The 26,181-nt window shown below is 56.0% G+C and overlaps 1 protein-coding gene across 2 annotated transcripts in view; it reads right to left on the minus strand.

Moving 5' to 3' along the window:
• Positions 1–3,316: 3,316 nt before the first annotated feature.
• LOC103546634 (nectin-1) overlaps positions 3,317–26,181 on the minus strand; it is a 66,291-nt gene continuing 43,426 nt past the window's right edge. For both annotated transcript variants that reach the window (XM_070623311.1, XM_070623310.1), the window contains exons 2-6: positions 19,957–20,307; positions 19,100–19,402; positions 18,591–18,708; positions 16,970–17,121; positions 3,317–7,528 (exon numbers count right to left, since the gene is read on the minus strand). In XM_070623311.1, coding sequence (XP_070479412.1) covers positions 6,981–7,528; positions 16,970–17,121; positions 18,591–18,708; positions 19,100–19,402; positions 19,957–20,307 — 1,472 coding nt within the window. In that variant the 3' untranslated portion in view covers positions 3,317–6,980. The remainder of the gene's footprint in view (positions 7,529–16,969; positions 17,122–18,590; positions 18,709–19,099; positions 19,403–19,956; positions 20,308–26,181) is intronic.

Consider the following 26,181-nt stretch of genomic DNA (forward strand, 5'->3'; position numbering starts at 1 on the left):
CCCCTAAAGGACGGGGTTCAGAGAGATTCTGGGTTGGAGAACACATACGGGTGCTGGGAGAGTGGTGCCCGGAGAGGGCGCGGATGCTCCCTATGCATCTGTTTCACCTGCTATTCCTGAGTTATATCCTTCCATAACAATCTAGTGAGCAACTGGTTTCCTAAGTTCTGTGAGCCACTCTAGCCAATTAATCGAACCCAAGGAGGGGGCTGTGGGAACCTCTGATCTGTAGCCAGTTGGTCAGAAGCCCAGGTAACAGCCTGGACTTGTGATCGGCATCTGAAGTGGGGGCAGTCTTGTGGGACGGAACCCTTAACCTGAGGAATCTGATGCTATCTCCAGGTGGGTAGGGTCAGGATTGAGTTCACTGCTTGGTGGTGTGGAAAAAACCCACATGGAGATGGGTGTCAGAATCACACCACCTTTCATGGCTCCACTCAACACCAAGCGTGGCTCCTGCAAGCCCAGTTTATACCCCACGGGGCTTCGCACTGCTCTGTGGGTGAACTGAAACTCGTGTCACATCTAGCATGCCCCCAAGAGTTAGGTTGGTGTGACCCCCCTCTCCAGGATCCCTCCCCCTCCTTCTGTTCACAGGACGTGGCCCTGCCCTTGAGCATGTCTAGCACACACTTTCCGATGAACTGATTGCCAACCTTACAGTTTCCTCTCTAGGCTTCAGTTCTCCATGGGCTGAATGAATGTGTTGGACTAGAATGATCTCTTCTAGAACAACTAACATAAGATGCTAGATTCTCAAGCTGGCCTGGGATACTCTTTTTTTTTTTTTTTAAAGACTGGCACCTGAGCTAACAACTGTTGCCCATCTTCTTTTTTTCCCTTCTTCTCCCCAAAGCCCCCTGGTACATGGTTGGATATTCTAGTTGTGAGTGCCTCTGGTTGTGCTGTGTGGGATGCTGCCTCAGCATGGCCTGATGAGCAGTGCCACGTCCACGCCCAGGATCTGAATGGGCGAAATCCTGGCTGCCAAGTGGAGTGCGTGAACTTAACCACTTGGCCACGGGGCGGGCCCCTCTTTTTTTCTTTTTGGAGGAAGATTAGCCCTGAGCTAACATCTGTGCCCATCTTCCTATACTTTATATGTGGGACACCTGCCACAGCATGGCTTGACAAGCAGCACATAGGTCTGCACCTGAGATCCGAACTGGAGAACCTTAGGCCGTTGAAACAGAGCACCAGAAATTAACTGCTGTGCCACTGGGCCAGCCCCTGGAATACTCTTAACAAACCTCTGGTCTGGAGAACTCCTATCCATCCTTCAAGGCCCAGGGGGAATGTCACCTCATCCATCAAGCCTTTGAGACCTTCCCAAACAAAACTAGCCATTCCCCTTCTGTGCTACCACAGCACTTTACGCACAGCTCTGCTTCAGCCTGCGGCCAGCAGGGCACTGAAATTTGGGACCCTTGGAGGCTCTGAATTTTTGAGAGCAGGGACTCTCGGTGGTACTATCACAGCATCACACAGTGCCTGGCCCAGGGTGGCTAAATGAATGCATGAGCAAATGGCTGAATTCCTCGATTCAGCGAGTTCATTCTCTTAACCATCTGCAACCAGAGGAGGTAAGGTAAGGAGGGTGGGAGAGAGGCCTCAGTGGCATCCAGAGGGAGGTCTGGCTGCCCAGCCATCTTAGTCCTGGGTCCACAGCGGAAGGAGGGCAAAGGTGGGCACACCTCAGGGAGCCTTGGCCACTCTGGTGGGTCCTTTCTCCAGACCATTCGGCATTTGGTCCTCCGCTCTGCTGAGGGTGGGATGGGGGGACAGGGGCAAGGATTGAGGTTTGGGTGGAAGAAGCCATGCCCTGACTAGCAAAAAGTTCTTCCTAAGCCTAGCTCAACTAGGCAGGTGGGTGTGCCCTGGACTCCTGGCATCCTGGGGGAAGGGCTGGGTCTGGCTTCTCCAGCCCAGGAGAGGCTGTGCCTGGGACTAATTGGCTTGCCCTCCTTCCGCTGCTGGAGAAAGTCTTGGCTAATTTGCCGGAACGCTCTAGTTAAATGCCAATTAGGATGTTCTGTCCACTGCTCTCTTTCAATATATTAATACTGTAATTAAGCATTTATTGCCTGTGCAAATTAAAAATTAACTTAAATGGACAGCCTGGAAAACTGAGGAAGTGACCGCTTAAACAACCAATTTGCATCTCACTCAAGTATCAACATCTAAACACAGTCTAGGGTGCTGGGTCTGGCCTTCCAGTGAGGGGCCCAGCCAGCTGCCAACAGCTGCTGTCTCCTTCTCCACGCCTGATTGCGCCTGCCCAGGCCTCTCCATCACGCCCCAATCCTAGGTGTGGAGGACCTGGTCTTGCCCCAGATGGGCAGGAGGGCCTTCTGCTCGGCAGCCACCTTGCCTCGCAGTATCCCTACCCCCTTTTCTCAGGGGTGAATGGTGTGGATTTCAGTGAAAGGAGATGCTACTGGGGGTGGTTGGGAGGGGGTGGTTGGGAGGGGGCGGCTACTGAAGCCCCTGCCACTCCCATCCCAGGATCGATTTGTCCTGCATTCCAGCCCAGGAGATGGGAAGCAGATGGTGCTAGAGTAGGGAGGGGGGAGGTAACCAAGGAACTAGGAGACCTTGCCTTCCACTAGTCCCCTGCAGAGATGTGGGGGCTGGGTCTGAGAGAGAGCTTGCAGGGGACGGGGCCTGGCAGGATCCTCCAAACAGAAGATGAAAGGATAAAGCTCCCCGTCTCTTCTCTGTCCCCAGGGATCTGTCTAACACGACAGGTGTGACACTGCTGGTTTTCTTCTCCAAACAGCCGCAGGAGGGGACTTGGCAGGAAGGAGCAGGACAGTGGGGTGTGGGGCGAGAAGAGGAATCAGAGAGGGTCTGAGTGAGTGGGAGCTTGCCTCTCTGGGGCAGGAGGGCCTGCACGCAGTGGGGCAGGAGACTCCAGCCAGCACATGGCCCTCCCTCACTGTTGGCCCCCAGCCTCCCTGCCTGTGCCTGGGACGCCAAGCCCTGCCAATGCTGCTGTCCATGGTCTTGCCGCTTGTGTGCAAATGGTTCCATGGCAGCCTGTGGGCTGTGGGGGAGGCCTCAGGCAGGACCCTCACATTCTCCCTTGGGACTGTTACAACTGGTGGGTTGGGGTTCCTTTTGTTCTGTGCAGGGGGCTCCTGCAGGATCCATGTCACTGTCCCAGACCCATGGAATCCGGACACGGGGTCGAGGCTCCCTTCCTCTCCCAGTGGTGCTGGCCGCAGTTCCAGATTCACCCTGTCCCACTCCCACGGCTGTGGGGAAGGGCACGGCCACTGCAGGGAGATGACAGGAGGACACGAGGCAACCAGGGTTGTTTTAAACACTTTATTTATAAAAAAGTACATTTTTTTCCTCAGTACATTTTCAACCCAACATTTTTTTTTTTTTATACAAGTAAAAGGGGGTGATGCAAACACCCCCTGGGTCAGAACCAGGAGAATCTGCTGGGTCGTCCCCGGGACCAAAGATGAAAACGGTGACGAAGAAGCTGAAGCAAGAGTAGCGGGTCACAATCAGAGGTGAAGGTTGGCAGCTTCTCCTGGATTTTGTGTCCATTTGTACAAAAAGAGAAAACCATTGTTCTTTCCAGCCAAGAATCTCCTTCCTCACAGCAGGAGTCGGAAGAGCAGCAGCAGTGGCAGCAGCAGCGGTCCCCGCCCGGGACACCACTCAGGAGCCGCATCCCGGTGCCCGGGCCAGAGCGGGCCTCCCGTCGGGGTGTGGGCCAGGGAGGCACCTACTGCTCCTCTCGAGGAGCCGGCTGCTGGTGGCGGTCAGTGGGGCTCCAGAGGTCTCCATCTGGCCCCACAGAGGCCTGGAGCACGCCCCTCCTCCCAGGTGCGCCGCCCACACCCACCAACACAATTCCTGATTCCTCAGCTTGGAGGATGGCAGGAAAGTTATTGCACCAGTGACTCCAGCACACAGGAGGGGGCTGGCAGACGGGGCACGAGCCTGGGAGAGAGGGCCCCCTGGGAGTCTCTCTATGGCCCATGCACCAGACACTCACTGTTCTTTTGGCAGGACCCGCCCCTTGCCGCTGCCGTGTCTGTGCGTGTGCACCTGTGCTTGGGTCTGCCGGAGGTGTGCGTGCCCCGTACGTGCATGTGCTGGGCCTGAGGTGCTGCACACATGCTGTGTTCACTGATTCCCAGCTGCTGCTTTTCAGACCCTTCTGTAGAAGGGGACTTGAATGGTTGCTTCTGTTACACATTAGAACGATATCAAAATCTTAAGGAAATAGGGGGATAAGTGGAGTGGGGGGCGGGCGAGGACAGGGAGGGCAACAAGAGGCAGGATGACAACTGGGGAGGCCTTGGCACAATTAATACCAAGTTTATTTCACTTCCAGCAAAGGCAGAAACTCAGCTCGTGCTGGGGGCGTGGAGGAGAAGCAAAATGTCCTCATCTCTCTGCTGGGCTGGAACTCCCCTTTGCTAGCTGGTTGTGTCTGTGGGCCCAGCAGCAGTGCCGACCTCCCCACAAACTCAGGGCACAGAAAACCCCATCTCCCCAGGCCCAAGTGGCCTCTGCCTCATGCCCACTCTTGGCTCCAGGTAGCTGCTGCCCTGCCGGGCACACTGCTGCTGGGCATCTAGCAATGCAGGAGCCTCCCACGTGGCCCATGCATGCGGCACGGACCCCACAATTTGTGCTTTGCTTGGAATGAGGGCATGGAGGTGTCTTAAGAGGGTTTCAGTGCTTTGGCTGGGCCCAGGGGCCTCTTAAGTCCATCATACAGTGAGGAATAGTGGGTGGCAGTGCAGGATAAGGGAGACACAGGAGGATGAGTCCTTTTAGTCTCATGGTTTCAAGGGGATACAGAATGCCTCTATCAGGCAGGCCCCTGGGATTGCCTCCTGCCTGGGGCAAGGGGACCAAGCAGAGGGGCCAGAGTGGCATGAGGTGGGATGGGGCAGTGATGTCACATGGAAAAGGTCCTCTGCCCTTGGGGGGGACACTAATACTGCTGGGAGAAGCAGCCCAGCTCCTCCACCCCCCTCTGCCCTGTGGCTAGAAAGACCCCAGAATTTTCTCCTCCAGTTCCACCTCATCTAGTACCCCCAATGCCAAGAGGAGAGAACCGTCCCAGGGCTGGCATGGCTTCAGACTTCTGCTACGTGGCTACTGGGCGGCCTGGGCTGGGGCTAGGGCAGTAGGGGCCAGGCGAGGGTGGCCCAGCTGGTGGGCCCAGGGTTGTCAGGGCAGAGACGGAGCTGGCTGGGGGTTCAATAGCAGCACCAGGGAGGGAAGGAGTAGGGCGGGGGACTGGGGCTCCCTTGGGAAGCCTATGGCAGGGTAGGTCAGTGCCCGTGGGGCACAGAGTGGTCTGCCTCCCTGCCCCCAACACTAGCCATGCCACAGAGCCCGACACCTGGGCTGAGTTAACTGGAATCCTGATGGGCAGCATGACGCTGCCTCTCCCATCCCAGGTTCTTTCCCATCTAGAGTGCCGGGGGACTGGAGTGGGCAGACGCAGGAACTGAGGCACTTTGAGCTGGGGGATGGGAAGACCGAGGTTTGGGTGACTGGCAGGAACCCAGAGCCCCCTTCAAGGAGGGAATCTACAACTCAAAGGGAGAGCTTCTCCAAGGCCCCCTCCCCCGATCCAGAATGGAGACCAGGAATAGCTGAGCAGGGAGTGGAGAGCGGGCAGGCAGGAGCTTCTGACTCAGGACCCCGGGGCTACCCTGCTCTCCTTGCGCTTTCTGGCAAGCCCGGGACATCGACACTGGCCTTCGTGGGGGAGGCGCTCCCTGCACTCCTTAGGGTCTGTCAGCCTGTGTGCAGAGCTTCAGCCTCGTGGGCTGCCTTCTGCCTTGCCCTCCACCTTGATACTTCTTCACTGCTAACTCCTGGAGGAATTTCCCCTTCGGGATCCCAGCCCTGACTCCCCAGGAGAATCAGGAGTTGCTAGCACTTCATAGATAAGGGAGAAATCCGAGAAGCTTCCATGCTGTAAAAAGCAGTTTAGGGCCAGCCTGAGATCCCAGAGTGGAGGCACCAGGGGGGCCTAGTCTCAGCAGTCCCTGGAAGCTTCTGAAGGCTGCCCCCATCCTCAGCTGGGAAGGGGGAAGAGGTTGGGCAGAGAGGGGCAGGCCTTGGGCAGTGTCCAGCCTGGGTAAGGCTTTGACCCCAGGGGCAGCACAGGGGTAGACACGAGTGGTGTGTGTGCATGTACATATGTGGATGTGTCAGCAGAGGCATGTGGGAGCTGTGGGCCAGGTCCCCTTGCAGTCCCGTTGTGTGGGGAGCAGACTGGGGTAAAGAAGAGGACACACCAGAGCTGGGCCAACTTCACTCTCTGTAGGCCAATGAGGAAAAAAAATGTAAAACCAACCTCACCAGGAAAATACACCGCCCAAGGCCCCAGGCAGGGACCTCGACTGGATTCACTTAACAAAAAGACAACCCTGGGTGCTTTGGAGATCCCACCCCCCCCCCACCCCCTACCTCTTGGGCACAACAGCTGTCTAGATGGGGGGTCCGAACTCCTGGCTGGGGCAGCTCATGGTGGGGGCTGTGGGGTTCCCTCTCCCCGGGAAAGGAGGAGCAGCATCTGGGGGGGGGAAGGGCTTTTCCTCTTGGAGCCCCTCAGCCCTCCACCCCCATGGAGAGAACATAAACAAATTCCAGTGTTGGGGGGTGGGGGAGGGCTGGCTCCCCAAAGCCTAGAGGGGTGCCCAGGTACCCACACAGGGCGAGGGTGGGGTCAGGGGAGGAGAGGTACAGCAACACCGAAGCCACAGTGAACACAACACCACGGGGAAGGCTGGGGACAGGAGGAAACCAAATCAAAGTCAGGTGTGTCTGCCCTGGGCTCCCGGCTCCCTGGGGGTGTGGGGCTGGCTTTGGGCAGCTGGGTGAGTCTCTGTGGGGCTCCTGGAGGAGTGGGGTGGGGAGTGGCAGGGGGCGTGCGGGTGGGGGTGGGGCTGGGGAGAGGGGGTCGCAGACAGACGCTGTGGAGAGGACGGCTACACGTACCACTCTTTCTTGGAAATGAAAGACCCGTCGTTCTGAGAAACCATGTTCTCGGCCAAGTCCAGCTGCTCCGGGTCGTACTGGTAGCCCAGAGTCCGGTCCCCGTAGCCGTCCTGACGGGCCTCTGCCTCATCCACCGTGAAGTAGGGCCGCTTGGCGTCCTCGTCGTATTTGGGGTGGGGGCCGCCCACCTTGCGCTCACCCCCTCCACCGCCGTCCTCCTCCTCTTCCTCCTCGTAGCTGCTCCCGCCCAGTGGGCCGGCCTTCTTCTCGTCGTCCGAGTCGTCCGGGTACTGTAGGTTCTGGGCCATGGGCGGGTGGTGCTGCGGGATGCCCGCCTTGCTGTAGCCATTGCCATACACGTGCTTCTTGGTGCTGTAGTCGCCCTTGAAGGTGTGCCGGCGCCGGCGCAGGGCCACCACGATCCCGCCAACCACGATCAGCACCAGCAGGACGCTCCCCGCCACGCCCCCAATGATGGCCGTGGGTACCGACCCGGCGCGCCGCCCGTGTTCGGGAGGAGACGGGGTGTAGGGAAATTCTGGGTAAGGAAAAGAGATGGAGGGGGACAGTGTCAGTGTCTGCTCCTGGGGAGCTGGCAGGAGTGGCAGGGAGGGAGGCAGGGGAGGGAAAGGCCAGGAAAAGGGCCAAGGACAGCTCCAGTTGCAGAGGCCCCTCAGCAATCCACCCCTCCACCAGCCCGAGGTGCTGCACTGGCAGCTGGAGTGAGAGGAGAGGCAGAGACAGTCCACAGCCCCAGAGCCTCCACACTGACTTCCTCCATGGATGTGGTGCCAGCCCACCCTTGACCCAGTGTCTACTAGACGCCAGTCACCGTCACAACACCCTGTGATGTGGGTGTTCTGTTTCCATTCAACACACGAGCAGAGGAGGCCTAGAGAGGTTAAATAACTTGCCTAAGACCACCAGCCAGTGACGCAGCATTGGTTCTCTTGCATGTAAAGCCTGTGCAAACGTCACCACTACTACGCTGGACACCTGCTGGTCACTGTGCCCCAGCACAACACCTGGGCTTCCTAGACTCCGAGTCTAGAGCAGGCTGGGTGCCCCATGCCTGATCTCATCTGCTCCCAGGGTACAGGGAGGAGGATGGCTTCCCAGATGCTGGCCCTGTAGATGCCCCGTGAATGCCAGAAACCAGGGCTGTGGTTCTTGGCTGCGGTATGGTCCTGCAGGGCAAGGCGGGTGCCAAGGGCTATGAGCATAAACCACTCAGCATGGCCATGCAGAAAGTGGGGGCGAGAGCAGGTAAGTACGTAGCAAAGATGACGATTATGCACGAGAGAGCGTGTGCCCGGGCACACACCCTTGTCGTCACGGTGAGCCCATCTGCCTGTGCTGACGTGATGAATGTGTGTGCGGAGATATGCACGTACTGAGGATAAAGTGGAAACAAGAAGGCAGGAAAGGTGAAAAGAAGAGAAAGGAAGCAGGTGGGAGGGGAGAGAAGGCTGGCTGGTGACTTCCAGTGCCAGTGGAGCCAGGCTGGAGTGCTGCTCTGCTCTGGGCAATGCTGCCTCTCCCTGTCCTTTCAGGGCCATGCCAGAAAGGGGTCCCAAGGTGAGGCTGAGGGAGGCCGTTCCTGGCACCACCACAGGGTGGCACCGGAGACCATGGCTGGCCTTGGTCAGGAGGAGCTGGTGGGCAGGTCCAGGGCTAGCCCTGAGGGTGACCTTGGATGCTCTTGTCCCTCCTCTCTTCAGGCCAAGGTAAAGGGTTGATTTGGGCATATGTTCCGGCCTCTGGGAATCAGTTTCTGCCAGCTCACTCCTTGATTCAGCATCACTCACTCCATGGGAATCCTGCTCCTCCTGTGAGAACATTCCCTCCTCCCAAAGGCAGAACCAGCCCATGTGTGTGATGTGTAGAGTGTTGTCTGCAGCAGGCAGAAGAGAATCTAGAGATTCTAGAAGCTTCTAGAAGAGAAGAAAGGCCTTCCAGGAGTTCAGGCTGGAAGGGCTAATGAAAACAGTGGGGCCAAAGAAGGGGAGGCAATTTGCCCACGGTCACATGGCTAAGCTGGGACCACCCAGATGCTCCTGCTCCTGGCTTCCCCACATGCAGGAGTTGGCAGAGAGAAGCATAACCACTGAAGACTCAGCTTCCCACTTGTCACCAGTGTGTCCTCAGTGCAGGTCACAGAGTGGCTGCCCAATAAATATTTATTGAATATTTGTCCTCACTGCCTACTTCCAGAACAGTCTCCCTGGAACCTCGAGCTTCTCCTGGTTCACCAGGTCCCATCTATTTACTGCCTTTAAAAGGGCTGCACATCTGCTCCCGATGAGGTGGGAGCTGCCTCCACAAGGTGCCCAAGAGGCAGCTGGCAGGAACCTGGCCTCTTCTGTACTTTCAGTGCCTGAATGCTCTTGCCTCTCTTCACCTGTCTCACGGCTCCAGCCATCTACCCACCCACCCATTCAGCAAACATGTACCAAGCATCTCTTTTGCTGGTCACAGGATACAAGAAACTCACAGCCTAGCTGGGAAACCATATGACACTCTTAGAGACAAAGCAGCATGTGGACATCAAGGGCACTGGCAGAGAAGTGCCTCAGGAGTGCAGGGGAAGGAGAGTGCTGTGGCCTGGAGTTAGAAAAGGCTTCTTGGAGAAGACTTAAGCCAAGGCTTGAAGGATGGCAAGGACCTGCAGAGGCCAAGAGAGTAAGGAAGGCATCCAGGTGGAGGGACCTGCCTTTCCTTTCTGACCCGTTTCCCCTGCCTTCCAATACAAGGTCCCCTGATCCTTGACTTTCCTGAGGGTTCTGTCTCTGGCTGCACGGCTGGGCCTTCCCTCTGCTCCAGCCACCTGGCTGGGGGCTCTGCTCTTGTACCTTCAGCCCTTCCCCTCTGCTTTCTTTCCTAGTGACAGACTTGGTCTCACTGTCATGAGTTACCTTTGTCCTGCTGGCTCTCCAAACCATCTTGGGTTTCTAGCTCTCACCCAACTCTGGGACTTTATCTCCAAAGGCTTCTCGGACAACATTTCCCAAACTGTGGTCCGTGGAACCTCAAGCCATTGGCTCAGAGGGTCAGCAAAAATACTGGGGTCAAACACTTCGGGAAATGTTGGTTTAGACAAAGCATCAGAGCCCTGTATCTTCTCATGCACACTGTGGACCATAAGAGGAACATGTAGGATGCAGTGTTCCTCAACCTACTGGAGCATGAACCTGCCTTCCTGACTCAAGGACATTCACAGGACTAGTATTTGGATACACTCTCTGAAAAGTTCTCGAGCACATTCTCATTTGGAATTCTCTTCAGCGCCTCAAAACCCATCTGTCCCAACCTGGTTCACCATCATCCCTCCGTTCAAACCCTCTCCATCCAACACCACAACTCCCACCACCATTTGTCTACTCTTCCGGCTTAGAATCCCATGTATCTTTGACTCTTCCTTCTTCATCTCTAGAGTCAAAAATGCCACCAAATCTTGTTGACTCTTCCTCTTCAGTATCTCATCACATTATGCCAGGTTTTACTGTCGTCGTAGATTCCTGCATCTCCCACCTTCAGTTGGTCTCTGCCTCCCTGTAGTCACTCCATTCAGTCACCAGGTTAATTTTCACTGTGTAGACACGACAACTCCTTTTCTCAAAGATTAGCAATGACTTCCCGACTGCCTGTTGGACCGTATCAGGCTGGCTTTCAAAGCTTGCATCATGCAACTTGATCTTGGGTTTGGCCAACTCACCATCCTTGCTGTCCAAGTTGATTCTTTACTGTAAACCTTTGCTCACGCTCTTCACCCTTCCGGGAATGCCCTTCCTCATCCCCTTCTGCCCATTTCAGTTCCTCAGTCCCGTCTTTGAGCAGCCTTCTCTTCTCCAGCTCACACTTACCTTTTCTCTTTAGAATTTTTACGTACTAATGGTCTGCACCTCTCATTCTGCACCTCTGGTATAAACAATAGCTAATCCCATTGCATTACTCAAACACTGATGCATTATAGTAAAGCCTGTGCTAAAGCACCCTGCACTAAATGCAAATTAGGATCCACCATGATTGGCTCTGGTCCTCCTGCCAGTTTTCAAATGGCTAAAGTTCTCTTCTTCTGATGGAATGAGGAGAGGGGTGGAGGAAGTGGCAGTCTCATGACAATTTGGGATTGACTCAATTCGGTGTGTTACCCCTGAGGACAATGTAAGTTTCATTATATTTTCCTTTGTGCTTTCTGTGACAGCAGAGACCCAATGAAAAATAAACCTCTCCTATATTTTACTCAACTAGATTCAATTTTTTGGACCCTACTAATCACGGTACGGTAGAGTATTACCTATTTCAGAGAGTAGCTGGTGTCCCAAACTAGTCTAATTCGAATATAAAATAAATTTAGAACCTGACCACTTCTCGCCAATCCATCACTCCCACCCCCATCCAAGCCACCGTCTTCTCTCACCTGGATTATTGCCACAGCCGCCAGCCTGGCTTCCCTCATTCCGCCCTTTTCCTCTATATACAATGTTCAACACAGCAGCCACAGAGGTCCTGTTAAATCTGGAGGGCTGAACATGCTCTGCGCGCTCTGTGCCCCACCCCCACCTCTGACTTCACCTCCTGCTCTCCTCCCAGCTCCCTCCACTACAAGCACACATGGGGCCTTTGCACTGACTGCTCTGCACCCTGGAAGGCATCCCCCCACTGTCCCGTGGTCACTCCCTCACCTCCGTCAGGGCTTGGCTCAAACTCCCATCCAGGTCACCTGCTCACTGAGGCCTTCTCTGAGAAGCCTGTTTAAAATCGCAGCTCACAAACCCCCATTCCCAGCATTGTGACCCCTTACCCTGCTCTTTTTCTTTTCTCCGTATCACCTTCAAAATGACTTCGTGATTTTTCAAAGGTATTTTATCTCCTGTTTGTTGTCTGTCCTCCTGTGTTAGGACGTAAGCCCTGCAGGGACAGGGACTTTGTTTGGCTCATTGGTGTGTCCCCAAGCCCCGGACTGCCTGGCATGTGGCCGGAGTTCAAGAATATTTGTTGAATGAATTCTATGAAGGCAAGGCTGTGTCTGAGAGGGGAGCCTTGCTCTAGGCAGTGCAAGTATTTAGGAGACACTCAGATAAATACATGGATGGGGTGCACTGTGGACCTCATTTCACTGGAGCTGGGGACAGGAAGAGTGTAGCAGTGGCTTGGGGACAGATGACACTGGGTCTCTTACCCCTCTAGGCCTGTCTGTTTAACTTTCTTTTTTTCTAAATTCTAAGGAGGTGTACAGTTCCCTGGGGATCTTTTGGGACCCAAGGGAACGCTGGTTGTTTTGGCTACTTTAGGGCCAGGCCTGGCCAGAGGCAGAGGAGTGGCTCAGACGCCCTTCCAGCTCTGCAGACCTCCGAGTGAAGACGCCAAGGGACGCTGCAGGAGAAAGGAGCAGACACAGGGTCCTAACGCATTCGCAGGCAGAGGGGGCTGTTTGGTGTGGAGTGGAGCAGCTCCGTCCCCTCTGTCCCTCTGGCTGTCACATTTAGCCAGCAGCTCTTGTCTTTGTGCCAGGAGCAGAGCCTCAAGGGCTGCAGCTGGCAGGGGAGAAGAGAGCTGGCTGGTGGGGTCATTTGCGTTTGCTGCAGGGGCCCCAGCCGGCCTCCCTTGCATCCTCTTACAAAAGGGGGCAGCGCAGCCTCCATTCCTGGAGGGTTGCAGCCTCCGCTCTGGGATCCCGGGTGGCCAGGACCCCAGGGCAGTGGGCACTCTGCATGGATCTGAGGTGGAGTGATGGTTAGGGTTCACAGTGTGGATCTAGGATCCGGAGGAGGTTTGGGGTAAAAGAGAGTGTTTGGACTTGCTTCTAAAACCAGCGCCTGGTGCTTCCTCAGGCAGGAAATGGTCTGATATCAGAAGATGAGGCCGTGAAGCTGGGAGAACTACACCTCCCAGTGTGCAGTGCAGCCAGCCGCAGGGAGAGTGGGAGGCCTGAGGTCAAACTCGGGAGAGCCCTTCTCTTCCTCCTGCAGCTGCAGCAGCTGTGCACGGCATCAGACCGTCAGGCAAGACCTCGTCAAGCTGGAGGAGAACCCAATCCTCCCAGGGGTGCAGACGCAGCTGCCTTCTCACAGACGCCCCAGCCCACTGCCATTCGCCAGCCTGGAGAAAGGCCCAGAGCACAGCCACGGGCTCCCATTTGCACACTCAGCATGCAGTTGCTCGCCTGCTTCCTGGTGCACGTTTGCATGCTCAAGAGGCACACACTCACACTCACACCTGGGCACGCACACTTGCAGGCTCACATACCCCCTCCCTTCCCGATGGACCTTGTAGCCCCACCAAGGTTGGTCTGAAGAACTCCCGGCCTAATGGGCAGACCCTATTACTTTCACCTGCAAGTGATTATCCCCAAGGGATGAGCCTGGGACTCACCAGAAATGGGAACTGAAACAGACTTCCTACACCCAGTGGCCTCCCGCCCTTCTCCTGGGAGTGGCCTGGACATCCTCCTGACATCTCCAGCCCCAGGGACAGATGCTGCCTCCTTTGGCTTCTTTAGTCTGGTCAAGGCCATACCCTGGGCTCCCCTCTGCACCCTCAGCATTACCCCCAGAGGGAGAAGGGAGGAGCTCACTGGTTTGTTCTGTGAATTAGGTCAAGCCTATGAAACTGCTCCTCAGCATGAGGGCTTTGCTGAGAGCCCTGGGCTCTGGGCAAATGGACACACAAATTCCGGTGAGTGTGGCTCCTTTACTCTCCTTTGCATCCCCACAGCCATAGTATGAGCCTGTTGTTTCCCACTAGGGGAACCCTCATTGTCCGCCCCTACCTGGTCCCCAGTGCCATCCACATAGCCTCCTAAGTGCTCAGTCTAAACCACGTGCCTCACTGTGCTGCTTCTCCACTCAGCAGCTCCCCCAGGCCAACAGAGGGAGGCCCCACTCTTTCCCTTCCTGCCCAGCCATCTGCCTCCCACAGCTTCCCCTGCCTGGGAACCCTGACCCTCCATCACTGCCCACTCACTCATCCTTGTAGGAACATCTCACATGCCACCTCCTCTGGGATCCAGGACCTCAAGAAGCCTGTGCCCAAGTGTGTCTGTGCAGGTGGTGCGGTGGCCCTGCACACGCACGCCCTGCACACGCACATGTCTTTGGCACACACCCTGCCGCATGCCTTCTCCTGCCTCTGCCCCAGCTGCTCTTCATCTCCCTCTCCAGATGCGCCCAGGGCAAAGCTATTACCCGAACGGATGGCCCGAATGAAAAATTAAATTTCCACTTATTCGTCTCGCTCATGCATTCCTTCCAGACCAGGGGAGCTCGGAGCACAGGGCAAGGCTGTGCGCCTCAGAGTGGGCCCCCGGAGAACGTGACCGGCACTAGCCCATGCGGGATAAGGGCTGGTGGGCTTGGCTGCTGCTTGGAAATTGCCCGTGAGCACAAAAACAAACAGCTCTGAAGAGGCTCAGGCTGTCTGGCTGAGTCCTCCTGCGGGGCTGGGAGACGTTCCCTCAGGATGGCCAGCCAAACAGCTCCTGGGCCCATCAATGATTCAGTGAGCGTCACGCTTCCTGGCTCCTGCCTAACTGGGCTGTCAACAACAAAGCCCCTTATGGAGGGCCCCCCTTGCCACCCATGTGTGTGTCTTTGTTACCACCCCCATCCCACTCTGTACCTCCGGGGAGCACAGGAGGACATGCCGTGTGCCTCTTCCTGCTGGAGCCCTGGGCGGCCCCAGCCCACCTGCCCACAAGGCCACCTGGGCCTGGCCACAGATCTCATGGAGGCCATCACTGCAGCAACCACCGGCACGAAGACGGCCCCCTCCACAGCCTGTTTCTTTCTCTTCCTTTCCTCTCCTTGCTTGGCTGGGGCCTGAGAAGTGCTCCTTCCCCTCCTCCCGGCTCCAGGACCTGGTGTGACTCCCTGAAGAGAAGTCCTGCGCTCATGGTGGTCCTGCATCCTCCTGGGCTTTGGGAGAGGGAGGCCCTGATTCTCCCGTCCCAGCCCTGCCTCTGGGGCTGGGCAGCACCACTTAGCCCCATAAGCCCAGCAAGGCCTCTGGCTGGTCCACTCATGCTGTGGAGTAGGATCAACGGGAGGTCATTGCTCCTGGCTTTCTTGGCCTCCTCCCCTGATTTCCCAATCAGCAGTTTCCCAGGAGAGCCTGAGAGGTGGGGGAGGACACCAGTGGTGGCGTCGGTGGTCCAACATCAGGGTAAAGTATCACCACGCAGGGAGGACTCACCATGTGCCAGGCAGTGGAATATAGATTTGGTGTGATCATAAGAGGCCCGAGATAAGTATGGTTATCTCCATATTAAAGACTAGGAAGCTGAGGCTCGGAGAGGCGAAGACTTGCTTAAGGCCACACAGCCAGGAAGAGGCCGTAAGTGGACACACTCAGGCCAAGTCTGTGCTGTCCCCCATCTGACAGGCCTCCCTGCAGAGTGCTCATGCTCCCTTATGATGCTCCTCACACTCGTCTGCCCCGTGGCCCCGGGGCCAGAGCTCAGGCCCCTTGAGACTCTTACTGAGCTTTGCTCAGACTTCCTCCAGGAGGGAAGAAGTGTGTGATTCTGACCCTCCCATCCTTGCCAACCTATGGGAACCCCCAAGCGCCAGCCTGGGGGTGGGGCTGCCTCAGCTTTCCCCAGGCTCCACCTCCGACACTTCTATTACCTTAACCAGCCTGCGAGCCAAGGGCAGGGAGTTGATGGAAACAGCAGGTGACAAGTGACTCCACCCTCCCCCCAGCCCTGGCCAGAGAGGTGACAATTGGCTCCAAGGACAGGTAGGTGCAGCCCCTGGGCAGCTTTGGGCTGCTCTTCCTGCAGCTGTGTCTTGAATGTACCCACAAATGAGGTCTCCCACTTCTGGGTCACGGGCTCAGAGCTAATGAATCCTCAGGCCTTCCCCAGGCCCTGCGCCAGGAGCCCAGTGACCACTGCCCAACTGCCTGTATCCCTGAGCCCAGCTCACCATCTCCCTGAGGTCGCCTCCTGTGCAGAGCACGCACCCTCTGCTGTCACTTCCTGTCCATCTCAGCAGCCGCATGACACCACTTCCTGTCCTAGGAGGTTCCTTCTGTCACTTTCTCACCCCACAACTAGCTCAGGTGCAATGGTGGACACTCCCTTTTCCGGTTGTGAGGTTATGATGGCAGCTTATCCCTCTATTGGCTTCTTTTGATACTTCCATTAATAATGGTAATGAGAGAGGTCAAGATAATATCCATAGAGCACGGGCCTTTTATTGGCAGACTGGTCTGTGCCAGGCGCTTGGCCTACATTGTGTAAATTCTGATAAGAAGCCTTCAAGGCACGTTACACCAGCCCCACTTGGCAGATGAAGCCTTGTTCAGGGTCCCAGACGTCTGACACTGAACCCCATGCTCTGTTCCTGTCCCTGTCCCATGTGAAGTGCCCCCTGGAACATCCTAGCCCCTGAGCTCCCTTTGCCTTGAGAGGTCTGGTGGCTGAGTCTCCTCGTCCGCACTGACAGAGAGAAAAATGCAGGGAAAAGAGCAACGCAGTCACAGGACACACACACCGCCATGGCGTTGGGCTGTATCCTTGCTTTTCCCCCAGTACTCCTGCCTGAGATAAGCCTCACCTTGCCGCCCATGGGGGTTTCCTGAGCTGCAGGAGCAGAGCTTGAGGGAGATGAGCTCTCACTGCAAACTCACCCCCAGCACGCTGGCGTCACAGGGTGCGTTCTGTTGGCAGACCCATGGGCAGGCTCTAAATGCCCCCCTCCCCACTAAACAGCATTGCTACAACAGCACTTCCTTCCTTCCTCCAGGAGCCTCCCTCTTGCCCCTCTCTGATTGGGGCTCACCCTGTCTCACACGTGCTGCCTTGACAGAGGAAAGAGGAAAGTAAAGTAAGACCAATGGCCAGCGCTCAGGGAGAACCAGAGGAGCAGGAAGAGGAGACACAAACTTCCTATAGTGACACAACCCAAAGGCGGGGGACATCGGCAGTGGAGGAAGCAGCGGGTGGGGAGAGGCAGGGGAGGGTGCAGCTTCCTACCTGTGATGTTGACCTCCACCTGGCCCGAGCGGGTGCCGATGGCGTTGGTGGCCTCACAGATGTAGGTCCCTGCCAGGCTATAGTTGATAGGTCCCTTGAAGAAGAGGGTTCTGTTGTGGGCCTCCACGCCCTTGGGGAGAGAGCCGTTCAGCCTGCAGGGATTGGGAGGCATGGCAGAGGGTTATGACTCTCCAGCCCCAAGAAGCTGCCCCTGTGTCACCCATCTGACTCCAAGACCACCAGCCCTTTTGCTGAGTTAATAGGCAGTGTCTGCCTTGGATGGAGTAACAACAACCAGAACAATAATCTCTCGCATTTGGCAGTTTTGTATGATTCAGTGTTTCCCATTGGCCATCACAGCACTGAAATATAGAAAGGACAGGTAGAGACTGGTCCCACTTAACAGATGAGGAACTTGGGGTTCAAGGCCAAGGAAACACACCTAGTGAGCTACAGAACTGAGGCTCTAGCCAGATCTTTGGACTCCTGATCTTTGGACACAGTGCTCTTTCTAGTACTCATGGTTCCTGGTAATTGGTCCTTGATTTCCTGGGTAGCCAGTTAATAATGCAGATGTTGGGGTCCTCACTCCATATCTACTGAAGCTGAACCCGTGGGGCCATGGTCTGGGAATCTGTATTTTAACAAGCTACTCTGGTAAGGAGATGTGACCCACGTTCAGACTGTGTTCCATTTCACTATCTCATTTTCTTGCTGGGGATGTTACGTGGGGAGCATCCTGGAAGTTTCCTGAACACAGGGGACCTTCTTCCTTCCTCCTGATCCCTGATGCCACAAAGCTATTATTCTGTTGGATCTAGCAGCTCCTTGGTCCACAGAACTATAATCCGCAAGCAAGCCCTGCCCACTCACACCTTCAGAAGCACTTCTGGTTCCAAGAAGTCGAGGGGAATAAACAGCTAGGGTGTGCCTCTACTTGCTGGAAAAAGAGTGTGGACCCAAGCTGGGCAGCTGTCTTCGGGCCACCCGTGTCAACCTTCTTCTTGGCTCCCACCATGCCCCTGTCTTTCTGTGTGTTCCGTCCAGCTCTTCTCTGGGAGGAACCTTGGCTCAGGCCATCAGAGCTGGCTACAAAGGGGACGGGACCTTTTGAGGACCAGGCCTGAAGACCATGAAGCCAAGAATGGGATGATGGGATGTGGGGCGAGCACTCCAGGAACACAGGCATTCTGGGCTGACTGCTGCCTTCTCCCTGAGAATCTGGGGGTGCTAGAGAGAAGGAATAGGAACAAAGAAAGATCTGGGATGCTCCAGAAAGCCAGCTTCCCTGGGGACACCTCGATAAAAATAAATACTGGGGGCTGGGTGGGAGTGACTCAGACTGAATCACCAAAGGAAAACGACAAAATTCTTTATTTAGGGAGAAGGTAGGCAGATCACAAGGGAAGTCTCCTCTTACAGAATGGTTTGTCCTACTGACCCTGATGCTGTCAAACATGGGTGTGTGTGTGTGTGGGCGGGGGTCTCTCATGGACCCTTTCCCTCTCATTGAGAAACCTGAGCCTAGACCTTAATTTCCTCCCTGCCTAAGGCTCCTGGACGGGGGGTAGGTGGGCCTCCCTGTGACCAGCAAGGTACCTTGCCAGGTGATCAGACTTACGTGGTCCAGCGGTACTCGGTGGCTGGGGGGTTAGCATCAGCTTTGCATGTGAGCTTTACATCCATCCGCTGCAGGTACCAGTTCCCATCAAATCCCTTGATGGTCACCTCGGGCTCATCTGTGGGGCAAGGGAGGATGTTTGAAAAGGGTGAGGTCAGGAGAGCAAGACTTGGGGTGAGGGAGCCTGAGATAGGGAAGGGATGGAAGGGGTAGTGACATAAAAACAGCCAGAAGAGAGGGAAGATGAGAGGGAGGGTGGCGATCACAGACTCTCAGAACAGAAGCAGCAAAGGGAATGAGGAAGGAGGAGAGAGAATGAGCAAAGGGAGGAGACGGCGGAGGGGAGGACGAATGACCCCCAGAAGGAGAAAGGGAGGAAGAAGGAGAAGGGGGGTGTGAGAAGGAAGGAGCGGGGAGAGTGACAGGAGAGGAGAAGCAGATGAGGAAGGAGGGCTGGTAAGGGTAGGGTGGCGGGGATAGTGGCGCCCACACCAGGAGGCCTGGCTCACACTGCACGTTGAGGGTGAGGCTTTCCCGGAAGCGGTCCATGTGGTAGTTGACGATGCAGGCCAGGGACTGCTGGTGGGCTTCCCGGCTGGGCACCAGGCGGTAGCGGCTGATGACGGTCACCGTGCCGTTGGGGTTCCGGATCTCCTGGTACTCTGCCTCGCCCTTCAGCTGAGTTTCCCAGGATACCACACTGGGAGGCTTCCCATTGGCCGAGGTGCAGGTGGCCACCAGGACCTTGTCATCCTGCCCCTTCTTGGCTCGAAGCACTGCTTGGGTGCCCTCTATCCAGTTGGTGGGTTTGGCTGCAGGGAACCAGAAAGAGCCATGGCACTGGCTCTATTGCCTCATCAAAGATACTCAAAGTATGTACCCTCCAGGCCTTTCTTCAGGTCACCTTGGTCGTCTCTGCCTCTCAGCTAGGCTTCACCAAAGCCCCTTCCAGCACTTCTCACAGGGACATCTTCATGCCTAACCTATGTCCTCCTGCTCTATTTGTACCCCCTTTTGTCAAGTGGAGGCCTTCTTGGAGTCTTGGCATGCTCAAGCCAAGCGGCTCTTTTCCTTACCACGGTGTCTAATGATTCTGCCTGCTTCCTGGCCACCCACAAAGTGCCCCATTGTGGAGCTCCAACCTCAATACCAATCCTCAGCCCACAGCTAAGGCCCTGCCCCCAACCCCTAGCAAACTGTGGGGCAGCCTGGCTAGAAGGAACTGGGAGCACCATGCCTGGAGCTTTGGGAGCACGACAACCCAAGGAGAATGTCTGGGGCCACTGAGGCACAGACTAAGGACGACCAAGCCCTCCAGGCCACAGGCCTCTGCACAAGCGGGGAGGGAAGGGTCCAGGGAGCTCACCCATGACGGTGAGGTTGAGCTGGCTCTCTCGATTGCCGGCAGGGAAGGTGGCGAACTCGCAGATGTAGACTCCCTCATCCTCTAGCTCTAGGCGGGAGAGGCGGATGGTGCCGTCCGTGAAGGAGGGCCGCAGGAACTCCACGCGCTCGCGGTAGGGAGCCAGCACGGAGACGCCCATGGCTGGGTTGTAGAGGGCCACGTTCTGCTTGGAGCCATTGGTGGCCTTCTGCCATGTGACCTGGGTGATCTTCACGCCGGGCAGCAGGTTGGCGAAGCTGCAGTGCAGCACCACATCCGTGCCAATGAAACCATACATGGAGTCGTTCACCTGGACCACCTGGGTGTGGGCGCCTGGTCGAGGGAGATGGCAGGGAGTGGTCAGTGACGGGTGCAACCCCCACGCAAACCCCTTGTGTGCCGGTCTTTTCTTTTCTAGCAGTCATTACCGTTTTATTCAGATTATAAAAATAATAATTGCTTGTTATAAAAATACTCTGGGCACTTCTGAAAAATACTGAGAAGAAAATGACAACAACCCATGCATGATTCCACCACTTAGAAATATCACTGACAATCTTGTAGAAAATATCCTTTTACTTTTTTTCTCTGTATATCTATGTAATCATTGGTTTTTTTTTTTTTTTACAAAATCAGAATCATACTGTACGTATTGTTCCATAAGCTGTCTTTTCACTTGGTGAGAGATTATCAATATTGCTCCATGGCAGTACATATATGTCCACACCTTCATTTTTGATGATGAGGGTCGAATGCTCTGCCTTTCGAGTAGAGCCGCAGCCTAGGAGCCACCAGCTGCTTCCCCTCCCTGGGCCTCGGTTCTCCTGTCTGACAAACGGGGTGGACAATCCGGTCCTCTCTCCCTCACAGGTTGCTAGGAGGACCAAATGGTATGATGGACGGGAAAGTGTGTTGGGAGGCAGGAAGTGCTGGGTGACCACGAGGGCCCACAGTGACTGTCATCATGGCCACCCCCACTGTCTTCTCCCTCACGCCGAGTCCCAGGCCCTGCGGCGCTGGCTTGGTCCCTCTTACCCAGCCAGGCAGACAGGAGTAGGCGCTGCACAAGGCTTGGCCTCCTCTAGCTCCCATTACCCTCACAGTAAACTCTAAATGTCTTCTTTTCTTTTTTTCAAGACTGGCACCTGAGCTAACATCTGTCGCCCATCTTCTTTTTTTTCTTCTTCTCTCCTCAAAGCCCCCTGGGACATAGTTGTATATTCTAGTTGTGGGTCCTTCTGGTTGTGCTATATGGGACGCCACCTCAGCATGGCTTGATGAGCGGTGCCATGTCTGTGCCCAGGATCTGAACTGGGGAAACCCTGGGCCTCCGAAATAGAGTGCGCAACCACTTGGCTGCGGGGCTGGCCCCAAGTCTAAATGTCTTAACTTGGCATTTGATGTCCGTGTCATCTGGGCCCTGCCTTCTTGTCCACATCTCTCCATGCATGAGCCCCTCCAGCCATGTCAGACTGGGCCCATCCTCAGAATAAGCCATGTTTCCGTTTCCTTCCTCCCTCTCTCTTCCCATTTATTCAACCACCATTTGCTGAGTCTATTATCGGCACTTGAGTCATATCAACGAGTGATTCAGTCCCAGCCCCCAAGAAGCACAGAGTCTCTCAATGTGACACTTCTAGATTCTTGCTCATGCAGTTCCTTGGAAGGCCCTTCTCCGTCTCTACCTGTGGACATCCTACTCAGGCCGCCTCTTTCGGGAAGCTTCCCTGGTCCTCCCAGCCAGCTCCATGGCAGCTCTTTTCTGCCTTGGCATGTGGTTGTTCACACCTCTGACTTCCCATCAGAGGGAACTTCTCCAGAGCAGGGCCTGTATCTACCATGACTGTATCCCTAGGGCCCAGCCCAGCATCTGGCACACAGTAGGCACTCAATAAATGTCTGCTGCCAGATAAACTGCAATGGAAGCCACGATGGAGATGTGGAGATGTGTAAGAAGGAGGGAGTGATCAGTGGCATCGAATGAATGAATAAATTCCCTCTAGTCTTCCCACTGGTTGTTTTATTCCATGTAGAATGGCTATTTTTGGGCCTTTCCTTAACCCTGAACTTGGCTCACCCCCTTAACTTGGGGCAGCCATTGCGTCTAGTGGGCATGTTCAGCTCTTTCCACTCGACCTCATTCCTGAGCTCTGTCACTGGCCGAGCTGTACACTGTGCACTGCATGTCCTTGCATCCTTACTTCACTCAGTTACTGAGCCTCATCAGTAATACCAATGCCAGGCCCTGTACTGACCCAGAGGCAGGGGGAGGGCCTAAGCGGTCCCCCAGGGGAGTCTGGGATTCAAGTGGGGGAACTCGGGGCTTACACTTGCCTCTGCCTCTGTACCATGGAGACACAGAGCAGGGCACACTCCTGAGGGCTCTAAAGACCATGGTCAGTGAAGTATGCTGCCCTCTCCCACTCTTACCCTCAAGAGGGTACCAGCCAGGTCTCTCTAGTCACTGCAGTATCCCTGGTGTCTGGCACACAGTAGGTACTCAAGGAAAGCTTGCTGAATATATACATCTTTGGCGTCTCCAAGCCAGGCCCTTCCCTGATGCTCCCCGGTTCTCTAAGCCTATTCACACCCAGAGCCCTTCAAGGCCCGTCTGGGTATTTCCAGTCCCGCCCCTCCAGTGGGGCCCTTGGCCGGTCTGCGGGGTTCCAACATCGCCCCAGGCAGAGAACACTGTGGACTGGCAGGAGCACAATGGAGGAAGCACCCCCCAGAGAGTCAGGAGGGTTGGGATCCAGCCTGGCACCACCTTGAGCTTGCCTTGGGACCTTGGCCAGCCACTCCCCCGTCCTTAGCTCTATTTTCTTCCTCTCTCAGGGAGCAGGCTGGACTCCCCAGTCTCAATGGTCCCTTCTGGCCCTAACTGTCTGATTCCCTGAACTGCAGCCCAGCCCAGCTGTGGCCCCACCCCAGAAACAGTCCCACGGTGAGGTCAGTGGGCCAGACAGCCCAGGAGTCCTGCTGACTGGCCAGTTGGCAAGTAGCTAAACCCTCGGCCCTCCCAGCAGGATAAATGGGTGCTCCCTCCCCTCCCCCCAAGCCTCCACTCACCGAGCCTGCTGGAGGCTGCCCAGGAGCTGAGATAATGTGGGCAATTGGGGAACTTTCACCACCCAAAACCAGGAACAGGAAAAGCCAGTTGGGAGGGCTTGGGCCACAGGGGGCAGGGGTGTGGGCACCAGGAACCACCTTGGGATTGGTGCCAGGGCATGGTGGGGTCTATAGTAGGACACAGCCCACCAATCCACCCTTATCTTCTCTTGTCCCCCCCAAGGTGTGGGGACAGGCAGGCTTCAGTGTCTGGTAGACAGGCTGACACTCATTGGCCGTGTCTTCAGCAGTGACCTCACCCTTCAGGGCTGTGAGTGCCAGGAGGGGAGATCGCTGATAGTGGCCTGGGTGTGCAGTGGCGAGGGTGCCGCAAGAGGCTCAGACCCCAGGAGGCCCCCTCTCATCTATCAAAGCTCAGCAGGCAGAGGCGGCCTTCCCGCCCACATCTGTTTTGGGGTTGAGGCTGCTCTCTCCTCTCCTGTGTGGCTCTCCCAGAAGCATCCCCACGTGGGGCAGTGAGGAACGTGCCTGGCATGCCCGCTCACTGCGCACGAAGCAGTCTGTGCGGCCGTGCCCCTTTTGCCCCAGAGATGGGTGGGCGGGGCAGGAGGACCTCTGAGGGGCAGGCAGACTCATTTTGATGTTGGCCCCTCTGCCCACAGCCCACTGTTAGCAGGCCCAGGGGAAGTGGCCCTGGGGATGGGCATAAGGGAGCTCTCAGAGTATGGGGTCAGCGGTCACTGAGGGTGGGGATCCCAGAGTTCTGGAACTGGGAGGGGCTTAGAAGACAGGCAAGTTCTGAAGACACCCCCATACCCCTTCCCTCCGCTCCAGGCTTAGGCACCCAGAACCTGAGCTTCTGGCTCAGGCTGCCTGGCTGGGCCAAGGATGCAGGGTCGGGGAGAGAATCCCTGTTCTTTAGATGGCAGGTTGGGAGACTTTCAGAAAGGGGCAGACCCTGCTGACTCTGACAGGCAGGGCTCACCACTGAAAGGGAGAGAAAGGGCCGCATGGGGGCAGGAACCCAGGAAGAAGGCCTTCTGTGCAGGGAGGTGGGCCGCAAATCCCTCTGGGTGCCCCCGGGGAAGGGCGCACAGCAGGAGGGGAGGCCCTTGAAGACCACACAGCCCCTCTCCTCTGTGGTCTAAGTTTCTCCACCAACCACTCCAGCCCTGACAACCCAAAAACTGACGCTTGTGTTTCCCTTACACTGCCCATGCTCTGCCCGCCCTCTGAAGGGCTGTTCCATCACCATCCCCTTCGGGCAGTGTGGCGGCCTTGCGAAGAGCCGGGCAGCGTGGGCTTGCATTCTCTGTGTGTTACGAGCTGTGAAACTTTGAGCAAATGACTTAACCTCTCTGTGCCTCAGTTTGCACTGAGGTTGCACATCTGTAAAATGGGGATTATAATAACACCTACCCCATAAAACTGTTGTCAGGATTAAATGAGTACATTTGAAACTTAGAGAGCAGCACTTAGCACAAAATGAAACGCTCAATAAACGTTAGTCGTTATTATCATCACCACCACCATCATCACCACCATCATCTCTCATTTATGAAGCAATAGGCCTCCCTTCCTGGAACTTCATTCGACAAATATTTATTGAGCACCTACTCAGTCCTAGGCACTGTACTGGGTGCTCCTAGGCCCCTTCTTCCAGGAAGCCCTTTCTGACTCTCATCCCTTCCTACTCAGTTGACACCTCTATTCAAACCCCAGCTGCACAGAACATGAATCTGTGCCCCTTTATTTGCTGTTTCTTGGCATGTGTGTCTAGTGTGTTGCCCCCTGTTTCCCAAGACAGTCTCTGTGAGAGAGGGAAGGAGCAGGCTGGCCTTGGGTTGAGTTGATCATGACATGGCTGATGCTCACAGGGTCCAGGGCTTGGGGAGTACTCTGCTGACTTTCTCCAGTTCCCTAAGCAGGCAGGCTGGTTCACAGGAGGCCCCATCTCCCCTTCCCTGCAGGCTCCCTCTTACCTGAGAAGCAGAGGCTATCCCAGACGTGTGAGCCTGGACCTCTAAGAGGGTAGCGTATCGGAGCTTAGTGGACATGCAATCCATCATTTTACAAAGGAGGGGACCAGGGTCCAGCGGGGTCGGGTCACTTGCTCAGGGATACAGAATAGCAGCACCCTGCCTAGTGCTCTTCCCACTCTGCCATAAAAGTAGACTCAGGTTCTCAATCTAACTCCTCAGGATCCCTTTCCGCGTGGCGTTCCTCCTGGAATGTAATGTTAGTGCCTCCACTGCTCCTTTTGAGAAACAGCGCGAATACCAGTTACAACACTGCAGCCACGGCACGGGCAGGCCACCCTGCACTGGGCTTGGCAGGTGGGTAGGTCAAGGGCTAGGGGGCCGAGGATGAAGCCCTAGCTGGAGTCCAGTGGCTGGATGCTAGGTGATGGGTCAGAAACAGGGACTTTTGGGAGCCCAGGTTGGGGGCACCTGTAAGAGGCTGCTATGTGCAGAGCATGAAGGAGCTAGAGGCGGGGAGTAAAGGGTGGAGAGATCCGTGGGAACCTGTGTCCTCCACAGAGGGCTTCTTGCATCCCAGGGATATCAAAAGAACGAGTCTCTTTCTTTTCCTGACCTCAAGCACTACCTATAGCCTCCCTGACTACCCTAGGAGCTCTAGGGTCTGAGATCCAGGCCCCTGGGGCGTGCATGCAAGTGCCTCAGTTTCCCCACTAGAGCTCGGGTTAGGTAGCTCGGGCTGCCTTCTGGGCTTCCCAGAAGTGCTGAGCCAACAAGGCAGGCGTCGGCCCAGCCCCCCGAGACGTCACTGACCTGCAAAAGCCCGAGCTCAGCAACAAAACACAAAGGCTCCTCAGTTGTGGCCGACAAACCTGCTCCCCGGGCCCTGCCCACCTGCCCTGCCCACCAGGGAGCTAATCCGAAGCTGGGGCCACGAGTTCCCACGCAGCGGGGTGCGGCCCAGAGCGGGGAGGTGCTCTGCTCCCCATACCCACCTCGAGCAGTTTCTCTTCCCGCCTTTTGAAACCTCAGACCCCTCTCTCCCTGGCCAAGTAGGCTGGGACAGGGCCCATGTGGGTGGGTGAAGGGGAGGGCCCAGGAGAGGGGGGCTTGGGGATTTCTGGCATGGACCACCTCTTTTTCTATCCCCCACTCCTTT

This window comes from Equus przewalskii, chromosome 6 (assembly GCF_037783145.1).
Source record: "Equus przewalskii isolate Varuska chromosome 6, EquPr2, whole genome shotgun sequence".
Taxonomy (NCBI): Eukaryota; Metazoa; Chordata; class Mammalia; order Perissodactyla; family Equidae; genus Equus; species Equus przewalskii.